We start from the raw sequence: 24319 nt of genomic DNA, 5'->3' as shown, positions 1-24319 counted from the left end.
TGCTGCCTCATAGCATCAGCGACCCAGATTCAATTCCTGCCTCAGGTGACTGTCTAAATGGAGTTTACACATTCTCCCCGTGTGTGTGTGTGGGTTTCCTCCGGGTGCTCAGGTTTCTTTCCACAATCCAAAGATGTGCAGGTTAGATGAATTAGCCGTGCTAAATAGCCCATAGTGTTAGGTGCATTAGTCAGTGGGAAATGGGTGTGGGTGAGTTACTCTTCGGAGGGCCGGTGTGGATTTTTTGGGCTGAATGGCCTGTTTCCACACTGTAGATAATCTCAAAACAATACCATAGGAGAAAGCCACACACACAGACCAAGTCCTAAACTATGAAAGCAACCACCCCAACACACACAAACGAAGTTGCATCAGGACACTATTCAAAAGGGTCACACCACACTGCAGCACACCAGAACTACAAAAAGAGGAAGAGGAACACCTATACAAGGTATTCGCCAAAAACGGATACCCTCACAATTTCATCAAGGGAGAGACAACGGAACGAGGACATGCCACAACCCAAAGGACTAGCCACACTACCATACATTAGGAGCATTTCCGAACTAACAGCCAGACTACTGCGACCACTAGGACTCATAACAGCACACAAACCAACAGCCACGCTCAGACAACAACTCACCAGAACGAAGGACCCGATACCCAACATGAGCAAAACTAATGTAGTGTACAAAATCCCATGCAAGGACTGCACAAAACACTACATCGGACAAACAGGAAGACAGTTAACGATCCGTATACACGAACACCAACTAGCCACGAAACGACACGACTAGCTATCCTTAGTAGCCACACACACAGACGACAAGCAACATGAATTCGACTGGGACAACACTACCATTATAGGGCAAGCCAAACAGAGAACAGCCAGGGAATTCCTAGAGGCATGGCACTCATCCACAGACTCTATAACAAACACATCGACCTGGACCCAATATACCGGCCACTACAGCGGACAGCTCGAACTGACAACCGGAAGCGGCAGAGACAGGCCACTATAAATGCCGGACGAAACAGCACAGAAGCGCTTCACAGGAGGCTCCCAGCACTGAGGATGTCACCTAGACAGGGGATGAAACGTTTGCAAAACAAATTCCCAGCTCGGCGAACAGAACCACAACAACTAGCACCCAAGCTACAAATCTTCTCCCAAACTTTGAACCATAGGAGTATATCTGAAGGTGCATAGGGAGTATTCTATTCTTTTGAGTAAATTACATATGGATTTGTAGCAAGGAGCATGCAAGGAAAATTTAATATTATTTGTCTGAAATCTTTAATGAATAATGGTGCCTCCACAGACGTTAAGACGATCACTGGAAGAGGACATAATGAATCAGAAATCAGGGCTAATACTTAACATGAAGAAGATTACCCAGTCCACCAGTCAGAAGCAACACTACAGCCTTTAGTTCCTGTAATGAAGTCCAGATTCTCTGAGAGGCAATTAATTACATGAAGTCATGACTTCTAGCAGGATGCAGCCTCTACAAGAACTGTCAGGAGTGTGGATGCTGCTTTGATTGCAACTGATCTGGGACCAGCAATGATTTTGGAAGCCCATTTTGAAAGTCAGAGTTCATCAGGGCCTTTCTGATTAATCAAAAGTTCTGCATCTCCTGTTGCTGTCTCTTCCAGCCATTGAAATTGGGAAAGTAGAAATATCTGGATTCGTATGCATATTGACCAGGTGTATGATCCAACAGAGAGCAGCAGCAGACAGCATTGAGGAGCATTCTGGGAGAAATCAGCTCAGTCACCAGGACTAAACAGCAGATTGCATAAGAACCTCCCTTCCCACCTTGGATAAGAAGGAGGAAGAGCATCAAACATAGAATGGCATGGAGATATCACTGAGGAGCATTCTGGGAGATGTCAGCTCAGTCATCATGACTGAACAATGGATTACAGAATAACCAGGTGTCAAAAAGATACAAAAACTTGCAGAAGGGCACTTGACCTGAATGCTTGCAGTATTCAAAACAAGATAAATGACTTGATGGTATAAATCTTTGCTACTGGTATGGTTTAGTGGCTATTACAGAATCATGGTCGTAGGGTGGTCATGACTGGGAGTTAGATATCTAAGTGTATCAGATTACTTGAGAGAAGTCCAACAAACTCCCAGTCTAACACCGGCACCTCCATATCATTATTAGCACTGATATTTAAGAATCATATCAGGTGGTAGTGAGAAATGATATAGATTTTATGGAGTAAAAGGCTGAATCAATGTTAGTGGAAATTAGAAGTAGTAAGGGGGAAATGTCACTGATATGTGTAGTCTATAGGCCCACTGGGACAGGCAATAAACAAAGACATAACTGATTATGTAAAAACAGTACAATAATTTTCATGGGAGATTTTAATCTATATGTTGATTAGTCAAACTAAGTCAGTCAAAGTAGCCTTGAGGACTTCATAGAATGTGCCTGTGATAATTTCCTCAAACAGTATTTAGAGTCATAGAGATGTACAGCACGGAAATAGACCCTTCGGTCCAACCTGTCCATGCCGAGCAGGTATCCCAATCCAATCAAGTCCCACCTGCCAGTAACCAGCCCATATCCCTCCAAACCCTTCCTATTCATATACCCATCCAAATGCCTTTTAAATGTTGTAATTGTACGAGCCTCCACCACTTCCTCTGGCAGCTCATTCCATACACGTACCATCCACTGCGTGAAAAAGTTGCCCCTTAGGTCTCTTTTTTATCTTTCCCCTCTCACTCTAAACCTCTGCCCTCTAGTTCTGGACTCACCCACCCCAGGGAAAAGACTTTGCCTATTTATCCTACCCATGCTCCTCATGATTTTATAAACCTCTATAAGGTCACCCCTCAGCCTCTGACGCTCCAGTGAAAACAGCCACAGCCTATTCAACCTCTCCTTATAGCTCAAGTCCTCCAACCCTGGCAACATCCTTCTAAATCTTTTCTGAACCCTTTCAAGTTTCACAACATCTTTCCAATAGGAAGACCAGAATTGCACGCAATATTCCAACAGTGGCCTTACCAATGTCCTGTACAACCGCAACGTGACCTCCCAACTCCTGTACTCAATACTCTGAGGAACGCATACCAAATGCTGCCTTCATTATGCTATCTACCTGAGACTCCCATTTCAAGGAGCAAATGCTGTGTGGGGAGTGATTGCTGGGCCTCTTACTGAGATATTTGTATCATCAATACTCACAGGTAAGGTGCCGGAAGACTGGAGGTTGGCTAACGTGGTGCCACTGTTTAGGAAAGGTGGTAAGGACAAGCCAGGGAACTATAGACCAGTGAACCTGATGTCGGTGGTGAGCAAGTTGTTGGAGGCAATCCTAACGGACAGAATGTACATATATTTGGAAAGACAAGGACTGATTAGGGATAGTCAACATGGCTTAGTGCATGGGAAAGCCACGGATAAAGTATAAATAAAAGTAAGATGAATTATGAGAGTAACCTAGCTCAAAATATAAAAACAGATAGCAAAAGTTTCTCCAAATATACAAAATGAAAAAGAGTGACTAAGGTAAACATTGCTCCTTTAGAGGACAAAAGACAATAGGTGCAGGAGTAGGCCATTTGGCCCTTCGAGCTAGCACCACCATTCATTATGATCATGGCTGATCATCTACAATCAGTATCCTGTTTCTGCCTTATTCCCATTACCATTAATTCCACTATCTTTAAGAACTCTATCCATCTCTTTTTTTGAAAGTATCCAGAGATCTGGCCTCCACTACCTTCTGGGGCAGAGAATTCCATTTGAAGGGGGATGAGAAGGGGAATTTAATGGGAAATGAGGAAATGGCCAAGGCATAGAACAGGTGTTTTGTGTCAGTCTTCACAGTGAAAGACACAAATAATATGCTTATAATTGATGACAAGAAGGTTATAGCAGGTAAGGACCTAGAAATGATCATAATCACTAAAGAGGTAGTGTTGGGTAAGCTAATGGAGCTAAAGATAGACAAGTCTCCTAGCCCTGATGGAATGTATCCCAGCGTATTAAAAGAGGGGGCAAGGGAAATAGCAAATGCTCTTGTGGTAATTTACCAAAATTCCTTAGGTTCTGGGGTGGTTCCGACAGATTGGAAAACAACAAATGTGACATCACCATTTAAAAAAGGAGATAGTCAAAAGGCGGGTAACAATAGTTTAGCTTCTGTAGTGGGGAAAATCCTTGAATCTATTTTTTAAATTCAAAAATATACTTAATTAGTTAAAAATATCTTTGTATATATACACAGTCACAAATACAGTCAGTTCTGTACAACAGCATATCAAGGAAACATAGACATCTCTTACATAAGCAAGATTATATTTACATACAGTTGACGCATTAGGAGGGTGGGATAACTGAATGGGTCCCCATTTAACTTCAGCAGAAAGACCTCAGACAGTGGCCTTTTCCCAATGCACCTTGGCGACAGCTGCCCCAAGCTTAGTGTGTCCCTCAGGTCGAAGTCCGGGACATTGGAATGTGCCAGTCTGCAACACTAGGTTGAGGTCAACCCCTTATTCTGGAACACTAACAAGTTTCAGGCAAACCAAAGACTGTCTTTCACTGAATTTGATCGCCCTCCAGGCACAGTTTATGTTTGTTTTTGTGTGCGTCCTGGGGAACAAACCGCAGAGCACAGAAACCTGCATCACAGTACTGCCTGGGACGAACCTCGCCAAAAACCACTGCATCTCTCTTCAGACTTCCTTTGCACATTCCAGAAGAATATGTGTGACAGTCTCAAACCTCCACAGCTGCTCCAAGGGCAGACTGACCGAGCGGACATGAAGGATCTCAGAAGTCGTGCCTTTCTCCCCACCAGCCAAGCGATGTCTTGGTGGTTGTTGGAAAGATCTAGTGATGAGGCATTCTGCCAAATGACTTTGACAGTCTGCTTGAGGAACCACGTGGCAGGATCCATCCTCTCCTTTTTCCTGCAGGGTCTCGAGGATGCTGTATGCTGACCACTTCCTGATAGACCTGCTGTCAAAGGAATTTTTCTTTGCAAATTTCTCTATGAAGCACTGATGGAACGAGGCCATTTCCATCCTTCGTAATACTGGGGACAGGTGGAACTTCAATACGTAGAGACACTTGGAGCTTGCGTACTGAGGATCTATGCAAAACTTGATGCTGCGACACACAAAATGGCCATCAGGATGACGGCAGCACTCAGTACGTTCTTTTCCCCCTTATCCAGAGTTTTGTACAAGGTGTCTCTGCAGACATGGTCCATCTTAGACGTAGAGGTGAAATGAAATGTGGCTTGGACGACTGCAACAGTGCAGTTTCAGGTAATGTGTCAGCCCTGCAGCATATACAACAAGAGACAGTGCTTCACACCTGATGACTAGGTTTTTACCCACAATGGAGAGGAAGCAGTGCTCCTAAAGAAACAGTGTCTGCTTCACCATGGCAATGCACTACTCCCAAGATTTTGCATACTCCTCGGCCCACCAAACCATATCCCTAGCACCTTCAGGTAATCTGTCCTGATGGTAAACAGGATATAGAATCTGTCAGCCTAGTTCCCAAAGAATATGGCCTTGCTCTCGCTTCCCAAGGCTGATTCAAACTGGTCACAGACACTCATGAGGCTGTGCGCCAACAGTGGATCTGAGCAGAAAATAGCGACATCATCCATGTACAGGAAGGCTTTGACCTGCAGGCCTCCGCTACCTGGAAAAGACATTCCTCTCAGGCTCACATCCTTCGTGATGGACTCAGCAAAAAGCTCTATACAACACACAATAGTTTAAAAAGAAACAGTGAGACATCTGGATAGAAATTGTCCCATTGGGCAGACAAAACATGGATTCACAAAGGCAAGTCATGTTTAACGAATTTACTGGGATCCTTTAAGAACCTTATGAGTGCGGTGGACAATAGGGAACCAGTGGATTTACAGTAGGTATTTGACAAAGTGCCGCACAAAAGGATGTTGCATAAGATAAAGGTGCACTGTATTATGGGTAATGTATTGTCACGTTTAGAAGATTGGCTAACTAACAGAAAGCAAAGAATGGGGATAAATGGGTGTTTTCTGGTTTGTAGTCTGTGGCCAGTGGTACACCTCAGGGATCAGTGCTGGATCCACAGTTGTTTACAATTTACATAGAAGATTGAGAGTTGGGGAACAAGTGTAGTGTGTCAAAGGTTACAAATGACACTAAAATGAATGGTAGAGCAAAGTGTGCAGAGGACACTGAAGTCTGCAGAGGGATACAGATAGGTGGGTGGACAAGGGTCTGGCAATGATGTGAGGTAAATGTGAGGTCATCCATTTTGATAGGAATAACAGCAAAATGAACTTCTATTTTACTGGTGAAAAAATGCAGCATGCTGCTGTGCAAAAGGACCTGGGTAACCTTGTGCATGGATCACAGCTGCAGCAGGTAATTAAGATGACAAATGGAATATTGTCCTTCGTCGCTAGAGGGACGGGGATTAAAAATAGATAGGTAATGCTGCAGCTGTATAGGTGCTGATGAGGCCACACCTGAAGTACTGTGTACAGTTTTGGTCTCCTACTTGAGAAAGGATGTACTGGCTCTGGAAGGGGTACAGACGAGGTTTGTTAAGTTGATTCCAGAATTGAGGGGGTTGCCTTATGAGGAGAAATTGAGTAGGCAGAAACTAAACTCATTAAATTTTTTTAAAAATAAGAGGGGATCTTATGGAAACATATAAAATTCTGAAGGGAATAGATAAGATAGAAGCAGGGAGGTTTCTACTAGCAGGTGAAATTAGAACTGGGGGTCATATCCTCAAAATTAGGGGCAGCAGTTTTAGGACTGAGCTGAGGAAGAACTTCTTCACCCAAAGGATTGTGAATCTATGAAATTCCATGCCCAGAGATGCAGCTGAGACAAACTCATTGAATATTTGTAAGGCAATTGATAGATTTTTAACAGCAAAGGAATTAAGGGTTATGGTGAGCAAGCAGCTAAGTGGAACTGAGTCCATAAGAAGATCAACCATAATCTTACTGAGTGGCAGAACACCTTTGATGGGCCAGACAGCCCATTTCTTATCTTCTTATGTTGCATAAGGTCACTTATCAAGATGCCATGATGGTGATGGAATGGTGTTTTAAGTCTCCCACATCAGTGCTGGGTTCACTGTGTAGAGGTTTGATGGCCCACTGTTCCTGGATGAGTGGCAGAGTGATATGTGTTGAGACTATGTGGCCACTTTGTCATAATTAAAGTTCTTCAAGGGATTTGAACAAAGAACAGTGCAGCGCAGGAACAGGCCCTTCAGCCCATTAAGACTGCACAAATACATGATGCCTTTCTAAACTAAAAACCTTTTTGCCTCAAAGCGGACCTTTTTTTAAACTAATTTACAGATTGTGGGTATCGCTGACCATGCCAACTCCTCAGAAGGCAGTTAAGAGTCAACCACATTGCTGTGAGTCTGGAGTCACATGTAGGACAGGCTAGGGTAAAGATAGCAGCTTCCTTCCCTAAAGGGCGTTGGTAAACTGTCAGTTGACAATGGATTCACGGTCAACATTAGACTCTTAAGTCCAGATTTTTTAAAAATTGAATTCAAATTCCACCATCTGCCATGGCAAGATTTGAACCCTGTCCATTTCCTGGGTCTATAGAGTAATAGTCCAGCAACAACACCACTAGGCCATCACCTCCCTCTATTCCTGTCTATACATATCTCTGTCAAGAGGCTTCTTAAATGTTACTATTATATCTACCTCCACTACATCCTCCAGCATATTCCAGGCACTTGCCACCTGACTCTCATATCAGTAACTGACGGTGGCTCAGTAGTTAGCACTGCCAACTCACAGCATCAATTCTGCTGTCAGTGAATTGTCTGTGTTGAGTTTGCACATTCTCCCGTGAGTGTCTGTGTGGGTTTCCTCCCCAGCCCAAAGATGTCCAGCATAGGTGATTTAACCAAGCTAAATTGACCACAGCATCCAGGAAGATGCAGGCTAGGTGAATTAGCCATAGAAAGTGCGGACTATCAGGATGAGGGTGGGTCTGGGTGGAATGTCCTTTGGAAGGTTGGTATGGACCAGATGGCCAAATGATCTGCTTCCACACTAGAGGATTTTATGATCTCCTTTAAACTTACTCCCTTTTACCATAAACCTATGTTCCCTAGAAATTAACATTTCTAACCTAGGGAAAAGACTCTGACTATACATCCTATCCATGTCTCTCTCAACTTTGTAAACTTGTATCAGGTCGCCCCTTATCCTTTGACATTCCAGAGAAAACAAACCAAGTCTGTGTAATCCATTGTCATAGCTAATACCCTCCAAAACAGGCAGCATCGTGGTAAACTGTTTCTGTACCCTCTCCATATCCTCCACATCCTTCTGGTAGTGTGGCGACCAGAACTGTACATGATATTCCAAATGTGGCCTAATGATAGTTCAAACAGCTACTATATGACTTGCCAATTTTTATACTCTATGCTCTGATGGATGAAGGCATGCATGCCATATGCCTTAACCACCCCCATCTAGTTGCATTGCCACTTTCAGAGAACTGTAGATCTGTACGCTTAGATATCTCTCTGTATGTTGATGCTACTAAGGGTTCTGCCCTTTACTGTACATTTTTGTCCTGCATTAGATCTTTATTTGTTTGAATTTGCAATGTTGAGATCTGAGACAGGGGATTGACACCTCAGCAGAACTGTTGTGCTCACTTGCAGAACTGTGCTGTGAACTGCTGCATGTCCATTTGGTTAAGTACAGGCATTTGCAGAAGGGAAGCAGCGAAAGGCTATTCCAGCTAAGTCCTCAAAGGTAGGTCTTCAAAGAAAGCGTGTAAAGATAGCAACAAATCTTAGAATGGGCTGGGAGGACACAAAGGAACTGTTCTTAACATGAACTCTCACAGGGCAATCACGCATCAGCCATCAGTTACATTAACAAAAGTATTCACAGGTAAACGTTTTTAACTGCCTGTTGAAGCACTGAAAATCATTGCTTCACCACTTATCAGCGTTCACAGTCACTTCCTGAAAACTCTCCCATTCAGCAAAGTAATAAAAGAATATCATTTCGGCAGGCCTTATAAAAGGCTCGGAATTGGCTGATACACCTCCTCTGCTGACATAATTCGTACCACAGATTGAGCCTTCACCATCCTTCAACACACCATCGTTGCAATTCTAGCCTGTCTCCAACTCTACAAGTAAAAATATGGTGGGCAGGCATGACCGCTCAGGAGGCAGAATTGCAACATCGGGAAATTGTCTGATTCCTGACACCCATTTCAAAGCAGAAAATCCTGCCCTTCGGAAGAGCATGAAGGGGAGTTTCAGAGTTTGATAGGCAGATGGAATATAAGGATGGGTAGAGGTAAGTTGGTGTGAGAAGTGCTCTGCCATAATAAGCTTGAGAGACAGATTCAAGGAGTTTGGTTGGAACACATCAGGATGTTGTGAATTGGCTTCTTATTCCATTGCTAAGAAACAGAACATCTCTTCGTGTCCTCAAAGCTCCCAGCACCATATCCAGGGAAGCAACTCTGAAATGAATGGCAATATTTCTTTGTCTCGATTCCATCCTGGCACATGGTTTTCTTTGCCTGTCAATTCCAAATTCTTTCAAATTGCATGTTCAGAATGTCCACTTAAATGCTGAAGTTGAAATCATACCATTCATCAGATTTCCTGATATAAATTGGTTAGGAACCCCAGAAATCATATAATAGTGAGTGGGTTAAAATACCAATGATAGTTATCGTGCACTTATGTCTGGAGTTCCTGTGTGCTAGCAGTTCCCCTACTTTCAGTGCACCCCTCAACTTAAAATTCAGTTCAGCGTCTATTGATAGAGTAAAATAGTTTAGATGAGGAATGGGCAGTAAGTGACAAACTATGCATGGAAACCAAATAATACGATAGTAGAACTGGACAATGACACTTTTGAGCAGAATTTAAGTTAACACCAAAATATGCCAAAAGGCACTCAAAGATTTCAATGTTCCTATCATGAAAGACAGCTTTGAACACAACACCAAACTCATAATAATACAAGGCAAAATCTTATTTTTTAAAAATGAGCTGACAAGGATAACTGCAGTCCAATGCAATCTCATGTGGTAAATATCAGTGAGAAACACTCAAAAATGCAGAATATAGTGCTAACTCCAGAATCTTTACAGACGCCCACAAAGTTCAGAAGAGTCTTGACACACTCCTTAAATATAATGAGGGCAAGGAGATTTTTCTTGGTTTGTGTACAGGCAAGCTCGACCATTTAGGTACTGCAAATATCAAAAAATAGGGCAAGCTCATGTATAAACCTGAAAATGGTACCCATCCTATTTTCTTCCCAAAGAATCTAGTCTCAGAATCTAGTCATTAGCCCTAAAAAGGGTTCTTGCCCCCGATATACTTGTCAGCTATCCTAATGCAGGATTAAACTATTTATAAAAACAAATTTGAAAGAAAATATTAAATCTCAATGTATTCTGTAATAGGGTGGGCTTGGTGATTATTGGAATACCATGGGTAGTTGGTAATGAGGTAGGGTGTGAACAGACCAAGAGACAGAAGGAGAAATTTGAAGGTTCAAAATCAATTCATAGAAATGTCTAGGAATGTGATCTTTGGTTCTCGAAGGCATGGGAATTTGAGTTATCAAGCCATCAGGGAAAACAGGCACAATCGAGTTGCTTTGCTGAAAATGCTCAAGGACTTAAACTTAGTTCTGAGAAATTGATTAGGAAAACTATTTCTTCTCTTCCAATGAGAGGTGATATCAAATGAAACTTCACGCTACTTTAGTTGTCATTGCATGGAAATTGATCCCTAGAGAGGAGACGGAAGGCAACTGCTATCAGAAGACAAAAGTAAGATGTGGAAGTATCTACCAGGATCTTGTCCTGATATGCCAAGTTACTCAAAAAATTTAGGGCAACAGGAGTAGAGTCATAGAGATGTACAGCATGGAAACAGATCCTTCGGTCCAACCCGTCCCTGCTGACCAGATATCCCAACCCAATCTACTCCCACCTGTCAGCACCCGGCCCATATCCATCCAAACCCTTCCTATTCATATACCCATCCAAATGCCTCTTAAATGTTGCAATTGTACCAGCCTCCAACACATCCTCTGGCAGCTCATTCCATACACGTACCACCCTCTGCGTGAAAAAGCTGCCCCTTAGGCCCCTTTTATATCTTTCCCCTCTCACCCTAAACCTATGCCCTCTAGTTCTGGACTCCCCGACCCCAGAGAAAAGACTTTGTCTATTTATCCTAACCATGCCCCTCATAATTTTGTAAACTTCTATAACGTCATCCCTCAGCCTCCAGCGCTCCAGGGAAGACAGCCCCAGCCTGTTCAGCCTCTCCCTGTAGCTCAGATCCTCCAACCCTGGCAACATCCTTGTAAATCTTTTCTGAACCCTTTCAAGTTTCACAACATCTTCCTGATAGGAAGGAGACCAGAATTGCACACAATATTCGAACAGTGGCCTAACCAATGTCCTGTACAGCCGCAACATGACCTCCCAACTCCTGTAATCAATACTCTGACCAAAAACGGAAAGCATACCAAAAGCCTCCTTCACTATCCTATCTACCTGCGACTCCACATTCAAGGAGCTATGAACCTGCACTCCAAGGTCTCTTTGTTCAGCAACACTCCCAAGGACCTTACCATTAACTGTATAAGTCCTGCTAAGATTTGCTTTCCCAAAATGAAGCACCTCGCATTTATCTGAATTAAACTCCACCTGCCACTTCTCAGCCCATTCGCCCATCTGGTCCAGATTCTGTTGTAATCTGAGGTAACCCTCTTCGCTGTCCACTACACCTCCAATTTTGGTGTCATCTGCAAACTTACTAACTGTACCTCTTATGCTCACATCCAAATCATTTAAGTAAATGACAAAAAGTAGAAGGCCCAGCACCAATCCTTGTGGCACTCCACTGGTCACAGGCCTCCAGTCCAAAAAACAACCCTCCACCACCACCCTCGGTCTTCTACCTTTGAGCCAGTTCTGTGTCCAAATGGCTAGTTCTCCCTGTATTCCATGAGATCTAACCTTGCTAATCAGTCTCCCATGGGGAACCTTGTCGAACACCTTACTGAAGTCCACAAAGATCACATCTACTGCTCTGCCCTCATCAATCTTCTTTGTTACTTCTTCAAAAAACTCAATCAAGTTTGTGAGACATGATTTCCCACGCACAAAGCCATGTTGACTATCCTGAATCAGTCCTTGCCTTTCCAAATACATGTTTGTCCTGTTCCTCAGGATTCCCTCCAACAACTTGCCCACCACCGAGGTCAGGCTCACCGGTCTATAGTACCCTGGCTTGTCTTTACCGCCCTTCTTCAACAGTGGCACCACGTTTGCCAACCTCCAGTCTTCCAGCACCTCACCTGTGACTATCGATGATATAAATATCTGAGCAAGAGTCCCAGCAATCACTTCTCTAGCTTCCCACAGAGTTCTCGGGTACACCTGATCAGGTCCAGGGGATTTACCCACTTTCAACCGTTTCAAGACATCCAGCACTTCCTCCTCTGTAATATGGACATTTTACAAGATGTTACCATCTATTTCCCTGCAGTCTATATCTTCCATATCCTTTTCCACAGTAAACACTGATGCAAAATATCCATTTAGTATCTCCCCCATTTTCTGTGGCTCCACGCAAAGGCCGCCTTGCTGACCTTTGAGGGGCCCTATTCTCTCCCTAGTTACCCTTTTGTCCTTAATATATTTGTAAAAACCCTTTGGATTCTCCTTAATTCTATTTGCAAAGCTATCTCATGTCCCGGTTTTGCCCTCCTGATTTCCCTCTTAAGTATACTCCTACTTCCTTTATACTCTTTTAAGGATTCACTCGATCTATCCTGTCTATACCTGACATATGCTTCCTTCTTTTTCTTAACTGAACCCTCAATTTCTTTAGTCATCCAGCATTCCCTGTACCTACCAGTCTTTCCTTTCACCCTGGTAAAAACAATGACTGCAGATGCTGGAAACCAGATTCTGGATTAGTGGTGCTGGAAGAGCACAGCAGTTCAGGCAGCATCCAAGGAATATACTTTCTCTGGATTCTTGTTATCTCATTTCTGAAGGCTTCCCATTTTCCAGCCGCCCCTTTACCTGTGAACATCTGCCTCCAATTAGCTTTCGAAAGTTCTTGCCTAATACCGTCAAAATTGGCCTTTCTCCAATTTAGAACTTCAACTTTTAGATCTGGTCTATCCTTTTCCATCACTATTTTAAAATGAATAGAATTATGGTCGCTGCCCCAAAGTGCTCCCCCACTGACACCTCAGTCACCTGCCCTGCCTTATTTCCCAAGAGTAGGTCAGGTTTTGCACCTTCCCTAGTCGGTACATCCACATACTGAATCAGAAAATTGTCTTGTACACACTTAAGAAATTCCTCTCCATCTAAACCTTTAACACTATGGCAGTCCCAGTCGATGTTTGGAAAGATAAAATCTCCACCATAACTACCCTATTATTCTTACAGATAGCTGAGATCTCCTTACAAGTTTGTTTCTCAATTTCCCTCTGACTATCATCCCTTTCTTATTTCTCAGTTCCACCCAAATAACTTCCCTGGATGTATTTCTGGGAATATCCTCCCTCAGCACAGCTGTAATGCTATCCCTTATCAAAAAATGCCACGCCCCCTCCTCTCTTGTCTCCCTTTCTATCTTTCCTGTACCACATGTATCCTGGAACATTAAGCTGCCAGTCCTGCCCATCCCTGAGCCATGTTTCTGTAATTGCTATGATATCCCAGTCCCATGTTCCTAACCATGCCCTGAGTTCATCTGCCTTCCCTGTTAGGCCCCTTGCATTGAAATAAATGCAGTTTCATTTATTAGTCCTACCTTGTCCCTGCCTGCCCTGACCGTTTGACTCACTTCTGTTCTCAACTGTACCCATCTCAGATCGATCTCTTTCCTCACTATCTCCCTGGGTCCCACCCCCCCACCTTACTAGTTTAAATCCTCCCAAGCAGTTCTAGCAAATTTCCCTGCCAGTATATTAGTCCCCTTCCAATTTAGGTGCAATCCGTCCTTCTTGTACTGGTCACTTCTACCCCAAAAGAGATCCCAATGACCCAAAATGGTGAATCCTTCTCCCATACATCAGCTCCTCAGCCATGCATGCATCTGCTCTATCCTCCTATTCCTTCCCTCACTAGCTCGTAGCACTGAGAGTAATCAAGATATTACAACCCTTGTGGACCTCATTTTTAAATTTCTGCCTAACTCTCTGTAATCTCCCTTCAGAGTCTCAACCTTTTCCCTTCCAATGTCGTTGGTTCCAATGTGAACAATGACCTCCTGCTGACCCCTCTCCTCCGTGAGAACATTCTGCACCCTCTCTGAGACATCCTTGATCCTGGCACCAGGGAAACAACACACCATTCTGTTTTTTCTCTGCTGGCCACAGAAACGTCTGTCTGTACCTCTGACTGCAGAATCCCCTAACACAATTGATCACTTGGAAGCCGACGTACCCCTCGTTGAACTAGAGCCAGTCTCAATACCAGAAACTTGGCTGATCGTGCTACGTTCCCCTGAGAATCCATCACCCCTAAACTTTCCAAAACAGCATACCTGTTTGAAATGGGTATATCCACAAAAGACTCCTGCACTCGGTGCCGACCTCTCTCACCCTTCCAGGAGTTAACCCATCTATGTGACTGTATCTGAGACATTCCCCCCTTCCTATAACTGCCATCCATCACATACTGTTGCTGTTGCAAATTCCTCATCGCTTCTATCTGTCTCTCCAACCGATCCACTCGATCTGATAAGATTCGCATCAAACAGCATTTATGGCATATATAATCCGCAGTAACCCTTAAACTCTCTTTAAACTCCCACATCTGACAAGAAGTACATACCACTGCAAAGGCCATTATTGCTCCTTCACAATCTACAGACCCAGAAAATAACACCGTCTTATTCCTCTACAAAAACTGCCCCAGGTTAATTTAATAGCTATGGCTTATATTTTAAGTTTAATCAAGAGACTTATCTCCAAAAACATATAATCAAGAAAGAATCCACGAAGAAAACCTTTGACAGCTCCACTTCAGATCTGAGAAGACCGAGCAGCAAGTCCATGACAGGGCCTCATGCAGAGGCTGTATTTCCAACAAAAGTTTAAGATGCAAAGCCCTCTCAGAAGCAACTTGGACCAGGAATGAGAATGGGAAGTGATGACCTCAACTGGAATTAAAGGGAAGTTCAGGTCATTGTAGCTAAATCACAAATCCACTGCATTCTGTATGCCTGGTGCCAAATGGAGGCAGAGAAGGAACTGACCTTGCAATGCTTAAATTGGCAAGTTAACCAAAATTAACTCTACTTATTCATTTGAGCATTACTCACCTGTCCCACAAAAATGTTGCCTGCTGCTACCAATGACTCTGTGGGAGATGTGTTCATGGACATTTGCATTATCCAGCCAATCTGAAAAATGGAAAACAGTCTAAAATATCTCCTGGAATTGGTACAAAGAAATTTAATCATTTTAGTTTTTTATTTCCTTGTGGGACATGGGTGGCATTGGCTGGCCACCATTTTTGCCCATCACTAGCTGCCCTTGAGAAGGTGGTGCTGGTGAGTTGCCTTCTTGATCTGGTGCTGTCTACACGATGTAGGTTGATCCACAATGCTGTTAGGAAGGGAACTCCAGGATTTCAATCAAGCAACAGTGAAAGAATGGCAACATTTTTCAAAGTCAGGATGGTGAGCAACTTGCAGGGGAATGTGCAGGTCATGGTGTTCTCAGGTATCTGCTGCCCTAGTGCTTCTATACGGAAGTGAATGTGGGTTTGGAAGGTGGAGGACCACAAGTAATTAATGATCTATAATGCAGAGCGTTTTGTAAAAATAGTTTTTGTAAATGTACCATTGACTTTATTTTTTTAACAATTGATAGCTTTAGGCCTATGCAGAATTGAATATAATTCCTCCATTTGTTTAAATCAATTTGAATTCTGATGTTCCTTGTCACAATATTGAATAGCGGTATTTTGAAAAAAAAGTATCAAAGCTTAAGTTCAAAGTTTGCAAAGTGTGCAATGTGTTATTATAGTGACACATTCATACCTAGATTCCATTTGAAGATTGCAGAAAGGTAGAAAACTGGGGTGAGATTTGGTGGAGGGGGCAAACGTTCTAGCACAATTCAAGCAATAACTTGAATAAGACCATCAGATCCAGGAACAAAGGAGAGAAAAAGGTATAAAGATTTCAGGGACAAGGTCTTCTTTACATTTTTCAGCCATCCTCAAAGTGTGGATGGTGTACTTACATCTGGAGGTGGCATATGCAAAAAAAGCCATGCAAATAAAGTGAAAAAGCTTTAACAAAATGTTTCAACTCATTTCCCTATTTGTAAAAAGAAACAGGCACTATACTGCAAGCCAGTCCCACTTAGATCAAAGGACTGAGCACTCTGTGAACCACCATCCAGAAGTTAAGTTCTATAAAGCCAGCAACATGACTGAGAGTGGGACTTTTTTTTGTCATTATTTGTGGAAAGAAATAACATCATTACATCCAGTGATCATTCTCATTATACATATCTTAAACTTCAATAGCAACTTGATTCACATCATATTTCTGGGTACAGTCCTCTAACAAGGTCTAGCACATATACTGAAAACCTCAATTACGGTTCTTTCCATGTTGAAATGATCTACACTGATAAATGACCTGTCATCAGTCCACCCTAATGCATAGGAGTTTAGTGTGGGCAAATAGCCAAATTTTAAAATTAATTAAAAAGTGTTTGAATTTGCATACCTTCAAAATGAGCCATTGTATAAATCCAAGATAATACAATATGGAAATTGTTGTGCTGAAGAAAATCACTATTGGTAAAACCTAATAACAAAATAAAGTGCATTTGGTAAATTACACTATGGCTGAATGAATGTTTAGCAATGTAAATTGACAACTAATTAACGAAATAAATAATGCTAGACAGACATGGCAAGGATTTCAATATATCATGAATGCAGCACATGGAAATCTGTGGAAATGCAAAGCAATCATGGAGAAGCATACTTGCAACCTGCGCAAGCTCAGCTCAGAGTAGCCGGCCTGGAATTTTAGTTGAAAGCATTACGGGACATCATGAAGGGGTGAGTTTCCTGGATTGTGCCAGTAGGCAATCACACCCCTTAGATTCGGGAGAACTTTGGAGCTGATTCCTGATGAAGAGCTTATGCTCAAAACATTGACTCTTCTGCTCACCAGATGCTGCCTGACTGGCTGTGCTTTTCCAGCACCATATTTTTGAATCTGATCTCCAGCATCTGCAGTCCTCACTTTCTTCTAGAACTTTGGAGCTGGTTAATAAGGACAGCAGGGTATAACTGTGAATCAGACAGTTATGGGGATCTAGTATGTACTGCGGAGTGATTTAGAAATCCAAAGGATAAGGTTGAGGCCACTAAACTGTATACTAATGTGGGTAAAGTCAAACAGAGTAAGACAGGAAGCGACAGAGACATTAACATAAATTGTGCATTAGCAAATAAGATAATTGCAGGTAATAGAAGTTTTTAAAAAGTCAAAGATTCCTTAGTTGAATGCTTGATGCATCTACAATATGAAAGATGAACTTGAGGAACAAATAAAATCAATCTTACAGATATCGTTCCAAGTGATCAGTGCTGGGAGGTAAATATTCTAGAGTATACAATATCTTAGAAAGAGATACAGAATGGCAAAGGAGGAAACTGTAGCCCTAAGAATAAAGAATGACATAAGGATATTAATAAGAAAAGATTTGGTCTTCGAGATCACGAAGCAGCATCAATATTAGTGGAAGACAGTGAGGTCTGCAGGTGCTGGAGATCAGATTTGAGAGTGTGTTGCTGGAAAAGCACAGCAGGTTAGGCAGCATCCGAGGAACAGGAAAATCAACATTTCAGGCCAGAGCCCTTCATCCGGAATGAGGCCTCATTCCTGATGAAGGGCGCTGGCCCGAAGCACCGATTTTCCTGCTCCTTGGATGCTGCCTGATCTGCTGTGATTTTCCAGCAACACACTCTCAATTCAGTATTAGTGGAAGTTAGGAATCGAAGGGATCAGAAAACACTGTGGCGCAGGGAGTAATTTGTGGACCTCTTGACAATAGTTTTACCATTGGCCAGAGCATTAAATAAGAAATTATTGGATTATGCAACAAAGGTAGTGTTACAAATTAGCAAGTGTGATCAGAAGGAGAGTTTGTAGAATGTGTTTATGTCCATTTCCTGGAACAACGTGTTATGGAATTGACAAAGGATAAAGCTGTCTTAGATCTTGATTACATTACGAGGCAGGGTTAATTGATAATGTCATTGTAAAAGAGTCACTAGAAAATAATGATCATTAAATAAAATCAAAAGTGACATACTGTAATCATAAATAATAACAAGAACAATGCCTCGGGATTCCTTACTACTGTCTACTCCAAGGTTACGTCACGTAAATATGCTGGGACCCCTCCAGTTTTACATGCCATAAGATTGGCTTATTGGCCCATTTCATAAAAGGACCTGAGCCAACTGCACAGCATGCAAGCAAGATGCTAAGGTAGGGCACATCAAAAAATCCATCCTGTGAGACAATGGCTTCCTGGATCAGAATGAATCTCATTGTATATCATGCAAACTCTTGAATTAGCTTTTTGCCACTACTTTAGGTCCTGAAAAGTGCCCAATCTAACTTCAATGGAATACTAAAGTACCTCAAAAGTTTGACTAAGAGGCAAAACTTGCTGTTTCACATTAGTACTGCGCAGTAGCAATACGCGTGGTGTTTAACAGAATGTTGCCATCAAGCCAAAAAGACATTCTGACACAAATCAGTAATGTGGTATATGAATTTCCATGTCAGGATAAATATAGGCTGTGCATCCCAAAGACTAGCAGCTTGTATCATACAGAATGTCTCTTCAGCTATTCTCAAAAAGCAAGGTACTGATCATACCTAATTAGCCCATTCATGCAAAACTCAAAACACTGTGTCCAACATTAGATATGAATTTGGAAAATAACTTTTGAGTGTGTTCAGAATTATGCTGACAACGAAAGTAAGATTATCAGTTGGACTTGTAGCATAGCTCGCTTGTGCATATGGAGTTACATATATTAGGACTCAAAGCCAAGTTCTTCGGAAACAGAAAGAATGTGTACTGACATTGTGCTTGCTTCATCATAACAAAAAAGGGAACAGACATTCTCAGGACAATGTCAATCAGAGCCAGTCTGCCTGGTTTGAATTTAAACAAGTTTGGTAGTTAACTGTGAGTAATAATCTAACTGCTGCATTCTCTAGTGCATCATCTCTACCCCAGTTGAGTCTACTTGCCAACCAATGATCTTCTCATATAAGAAAATGTTTTCTCCTTTTACATCAATATTCCTGATAATGTGCTAAAACATGCAAAGACAAACAAAATGTGTCTTTTTTCAACAATACTCAAGGTCGATGCTATCAAATAGCTATAAACAAGAATGTTTAACTCAAACATTACTAAAAAGAAACATGAAATCAAACCTTTAATTTTATACTAATCAGGACCTGCCATGCAAGAATTCAAACTTGGAAAAGCAATACACCAATTTACAACATAAGAAGAAACTGCAGATTGCTTGCACCATGGTTGGCATTGAGATGAAACAGGAACCATTAACCATCAATCTCAGTTTACTGAAAAAAGTTCAGAACATGCAGGTAAACTCTGATTGGCTAAGATGTTGCCACAGGGAGTACAGCAGGGATTGAGGTTCTCCATTTGTTGGGAGTGAACAAGACTCACGATTGATGTGTTGCCTCCCAACTGCGAGGGTCCGTGATGTCTCAGATCGTACATTTGGTGTCCTGAAGGGAGAGGGTGACCAGTCTCAAGTCGTTGTCCATGTAGGTACCAATGACATAGGTAGAAAGAGGGATAGGGATGTAACACAGGATTTCAGGGAGCTAGGGTGGAAGCTGAGAGATAGAACAAACAGAGTTGTTATCTCTGGTTTGTTACCCGTGCCACGTGATAGCGAGGCAAGGAATAGGGAGAGATATCAGCTGAACACGTGGCTGCAAGGGTGGTGCAGGAGGGAGGGTTTCAAGTTCTTGGATAATTGGGGCTCATTCTGGGGAAGGTGGGACTTGTACAAACAGGACAGTCTTCACTTGAACCAGAGGGATACTAATATCCTGGTGGTAAATTTGCCGGTGCTACTCGGGTGGGTTTAAACTAGCTCAGCAGAGGGATGGGAACCGGAGGTGTAGTTGCAGTGCACAAGAGGATGAGAGTAGGAAGGACAGGGACAGTATTTCAGGGTCACAGGAATGTGATGGCAGACAGTGAAGTGGTTTGAAGTGTGTTCAACTCAACGCCAGAAGTATCCGAAGTAAGGGAGGTGAACTTGCAGCATGGATAGGTACCTGGGACTTCGATGTTGTGGCCATTTCGGAAACATGGATAGAGCAGGGTGAGGAATAGATGTTGCAGGTTCCAGGGTTTAGATCTTTCATTAAGAACAGGCAAGGCGGTAAAAGAGGGGGAGGTGTGGCCTTGTCAGTCAAGGATAGTATAACATTGGCTGAGAGAACTTTTGATGAGGAGTCGTCTACTGAGTTAGTGTGGGCTGAGGTTAGAAACAGGAGAGGAGAGGTCACACTGCTTGGAGTTTTTTATAGGCCTCTGCAGAGTTCCAGGGAGGTGGAAGTGAGGATTAGCAAAATTATTCTGGGTAGCAGTGAAAGGAACAGGATGGTCATTATGGGGGACTTTAACTTCCCCAACATTGACTGGAAATACTGTAGCTCGAGTACGTCGGATGGATGTGGTTTTGTCCAATGTGTACAGGAGGGTTTCCTCACACAGTATGTCAAAGGGCCAACAAGAGGGGAGGCCACACTGGATCTGGTGCTTGGTAATGAACCAGGGCAGGTGTTTGATTTAGTTGTAGGTGAGCACTTTGGAGAGAGTGACCATAATTCAGTTACGTTTAGTTTAGCGATGGAAAGGTATAGGTACATGCCACAGGTCAAGAGTTATCAATGGGGCAAGGGCAATTATAATGCGATTAGGCAAGAATTAGGATGCATAGAATGTGGTAGCAAAATGCAGGGGATGCAGACAATGGAATTGTGGAGCTGGTTTAAGGAACAGATTTTGCGTGTCCTTGATAGGTTTGTCCCTGTCAGACAGGGAGGAAGTGATAAGGTAAGAGAACTGTGGTTTACAACAGAAATTGCATCTATTGTTACGAAGAAGGAGGAGGCTTATGTGTTGATGAGGCAAGATGGTTCAGATGAGACGATGGAGAGTTACAGATCAGCCAGGAAGGATTTAAGGAGAGAGTTAAGAAGAGCAAAGAGAGGGCACATGCAATCTTTAGTAAATAGAATAAAGGAGAATCCTAAAGGTTTCTGTAGGTATGTGAAGAATAAAAGGATGATTAGGGTACGAATAGGGCCAATCAAAGACAGAAGTGGGAAGTTGAGTGTGGACCCTGTGGAGATCGGAGAAGTGCTAAACGAACACTTCTCATTGGTTTTCATTCAGGAAAATGAGAATATTGTTGAGGAGAAGAATGAGGTACGAGATATTAGACTAGAAACGATCGAGGTTAGTTACGAACAGGTGTTATCAATTCTAGAAGGAGTGAAAGTACACAAGTCGCCTGGGCCAGATGGGATTTATCCGAGGATTCTCTGGGAAGCTAGGGAGGAGATAGCAGAGCCTTTAGCTTTGATATTTGAGTCGTCATTGTCTATAGGTTTGGTACCAGAGGACTGGAGGATTGCAAATGTTGTGCCTTTGTTTAAGAAGGGCAGTAGAGATGACCCAGGTAATTATAACCAGTGAGCCTTACTTCTGCTGAAGGCAAGGTTTTAGAAAGGATTATAAGAGATAAGATTTATAACCATCTAGCAAGCAACAATTTTATTTCAGATAGTCAACGTGATTTCTTCAAGGGCAGGTCATGTCTCACAAACCTCATTGAGTTTTTTGAGAAGGGTAGGGCAGTTGACGTGGTATACATGGACTTCAGTAAAGCCTTTGATAAGGTTCCACATGGTAGGCTGTTGGAGAAAACGCAGAGGCAAGGAATTGAGGGTGATTTAGCAGCTTGGATTAGAAACTGGCTTTCTGAAAGAAGGCAGCGAGTGGTGGTTGATGGGAAATATTCAGCCTGGAGTCCGGTAACGAGTGGTGTGCCACAAGGATCTGTTTTGGGACCACTGCTGTTTGTCATTTTTTATAAATGACTTAGACGCAGGCATAGGTGGATGGATTAGTAAATTTTCAGATGACACTAAAGTTGGTGGAGTAGTGGACAGTTTGGAAGAATGGTACAGTGTGGGGGACTTGGAAAAACTGCAGAATTGGGCTGAGAGGTGGCAAATGGAGTTCAATGCAGCTAAATGTGAGGTGATGCACTTTGGGAAGAATAACAGGAAGGCAGAGTACTGGGTCAATGGAAAATTCTTGGTAGTGTGGATGTGCAGAGGGATCTTGGAGTCCATGTACACAGATCCCTGAAAGTTGCCACCCAGGTGGATAGTGCTGTTAAGAAGGCATATGGTGTGTTAGGTTTAATTCGTAGAGGGATTGAGTTCCGGAGCTGCAATATCATGCTGCAATTATATAAAACGCTGGTGTGGCCACACTTGTGTACAGTTCTGGTCCCCATATTTCAGGAAGGATGTGGAAGTATTGGAAAAGGTGCAGAGAAGATTTACCAGGATGTTGCCTGGTCTGGAGGGAAAGGCTGCTTTTATGAGGAAAGGCTGAGAGACTTGAATCTGTTCTCATTGGCAAGAAGATGGCTAAGAGGGGATTTGATAGAGACACACAAGATGATCAAAGGATTAGATAGGGTAGACAGTGGAAGTCTTTTTCCTAGGATGATGACGGTCAGCTTGTACGAGGGGGCATAACTACAAATTGAGGGGTAATAGATTTAAGACAGATGTCAGAGGCAGGTTCTTTACGCAGACAGTGGTAAGGGCGTGGAATGCCCTACCTGCTAATGTAGTCAACTCAGCCACATTAGTGAGATTTAAACAATCCTTGGATAAGCACATGGATTATTTTGGGATAGTGTAGGGGGACAAGCTGAGAATAGTTCACAGGTCGGCACAACATCGAGGGCCGAAGGGCCTGTTCTGTGCTGTATTGTTCTATGTTCTATGTTCTATGATACTTTTCTTGATGAAATAGGTGCAATATATGAGCAACTTCCTTTTGACTACTGCATGAAAAAGTTGACCCTTAGTTCCCCTCTCAACCTAAACCTATGCCCTCTAGTTCTGGAGTCCCCCACCCCAGGGAAAAGACTTTATCCTAATCATGCCCCTCATGATTTTATAAACCTCTATGAGGTCACCCCTCAGCCTCTGATGCTCCAGGGAAAAAAGCCCCAGCCTATTCAACCTCTCCCTATAGTTCAAATCCTCCAACCCGGGCGACAGTCTTGTAAATCTTTTCTGAACCCTTTCAAATTTCATAACATCCTTCCAATAGGAAGGAGACCAAAACTGCACCTAATATTCCAACAGTGGGCTAACCAATGTCTGGTACAGCCGCAACATGACCTCCCTGCTCCTGTACACAATACTCTGACCAATAAAGGAAAGCATACCAAACGCCGTCTTCACTATCCTATCTACCTGCGACTCCACTTTCAAGGAGCTATGAATCTGCAGATCTCTTTGTTCAGCAACACTCCCCAGGTCCTTACCATTAAGTGTACAGGTCCTGCTCAGACTTGCTTTTCCAAAATGCAGCATCCCTCATTTATCTAAATTAAACTCCATCTGCCACTCCTCAGCACATTGGCCATCTGATCAAAATCCCTTTGTAACCTGAGGTAGCCTTCTTCGCTGTCCACTACAGCTCCAATTTTGGTGTCATCTGCAAACTTACTAACTACCACTATGTTCACATCCAAATCATTTATCTAAATGATGAAAAGGAGTGGACCCAGCAATGATCCTGTGGTACTCCACTGGTCACAGGCCTCCAGTCTAAAAGCAACCCTCCATCAGCACCCTCTGTCTTCTACCTTTGAGCCAGTTTTGTATCCAAATGGCTAATTCTCCTGTATTCCATGAGATGTAACCTTGCTAACCAATATCTCACAGGGAACTTTGTCGAACGTCTTACTGAAGTCCATATAGATCACGTTCATTGCTCTGCCATCATCAATCCACTTTGTTACTTAGAACATAGAATTACAGAGCAGCACAGGCCCTTCAGCCTTCAATGTTGCACCGACCTGTGGAACCAATCTGAAGCCTATCTATCCTACACT

General features: G+C 42.7%; 1 protein-coding gene across 1 annotated transcript in view; it reads right to left on the bottom strand.

Moving 5' to 3' along the window:
- LOC140486527 (solute carrier family 28 member 3-like) overlaps positions 1-24319 on the bottom strand; it is a 226467-nt gene that overhangs the window by 86562 nt on the left and 115586 nt on the right. The window contains exons 9-10 of the mRNA XM_072585796.1: positions 16806-16886; positions 15384-15464 (exon numbers count right to left, since the gene is read on the bottom strand). Coding sequence (XP_072441897.1) covers positions 15384-15464; positions 16806-16886 — 162 coding nt within the window. The remainder of the gene's footprint in view (positions 1-15383; positions 15465-16805; positions 16887-24319) is intronic.

The sequence above is a fragment of the Chiloscyllium punctatum genome, chromosome 2 (assembly GCF_047496795.1).
Source record: "Chiloscyllium punctatum isolate Juve2018m chromosome 2, sChiPun1.3, whole genome shotgun sequence".
In the NCBI taxonomy this organism is placed as follows: Eukaryota; Metazoa; Chordata; class Chondrichthyes; order Orectolobiformes; family Hemiscylliidae; genus Chiloscyllium; species Chiloscyllium punctatum.
Note: the sequence above shows the minus strand (reverse complement) of the source record. Positions and strands in the feature narration are given on the sequence as shown.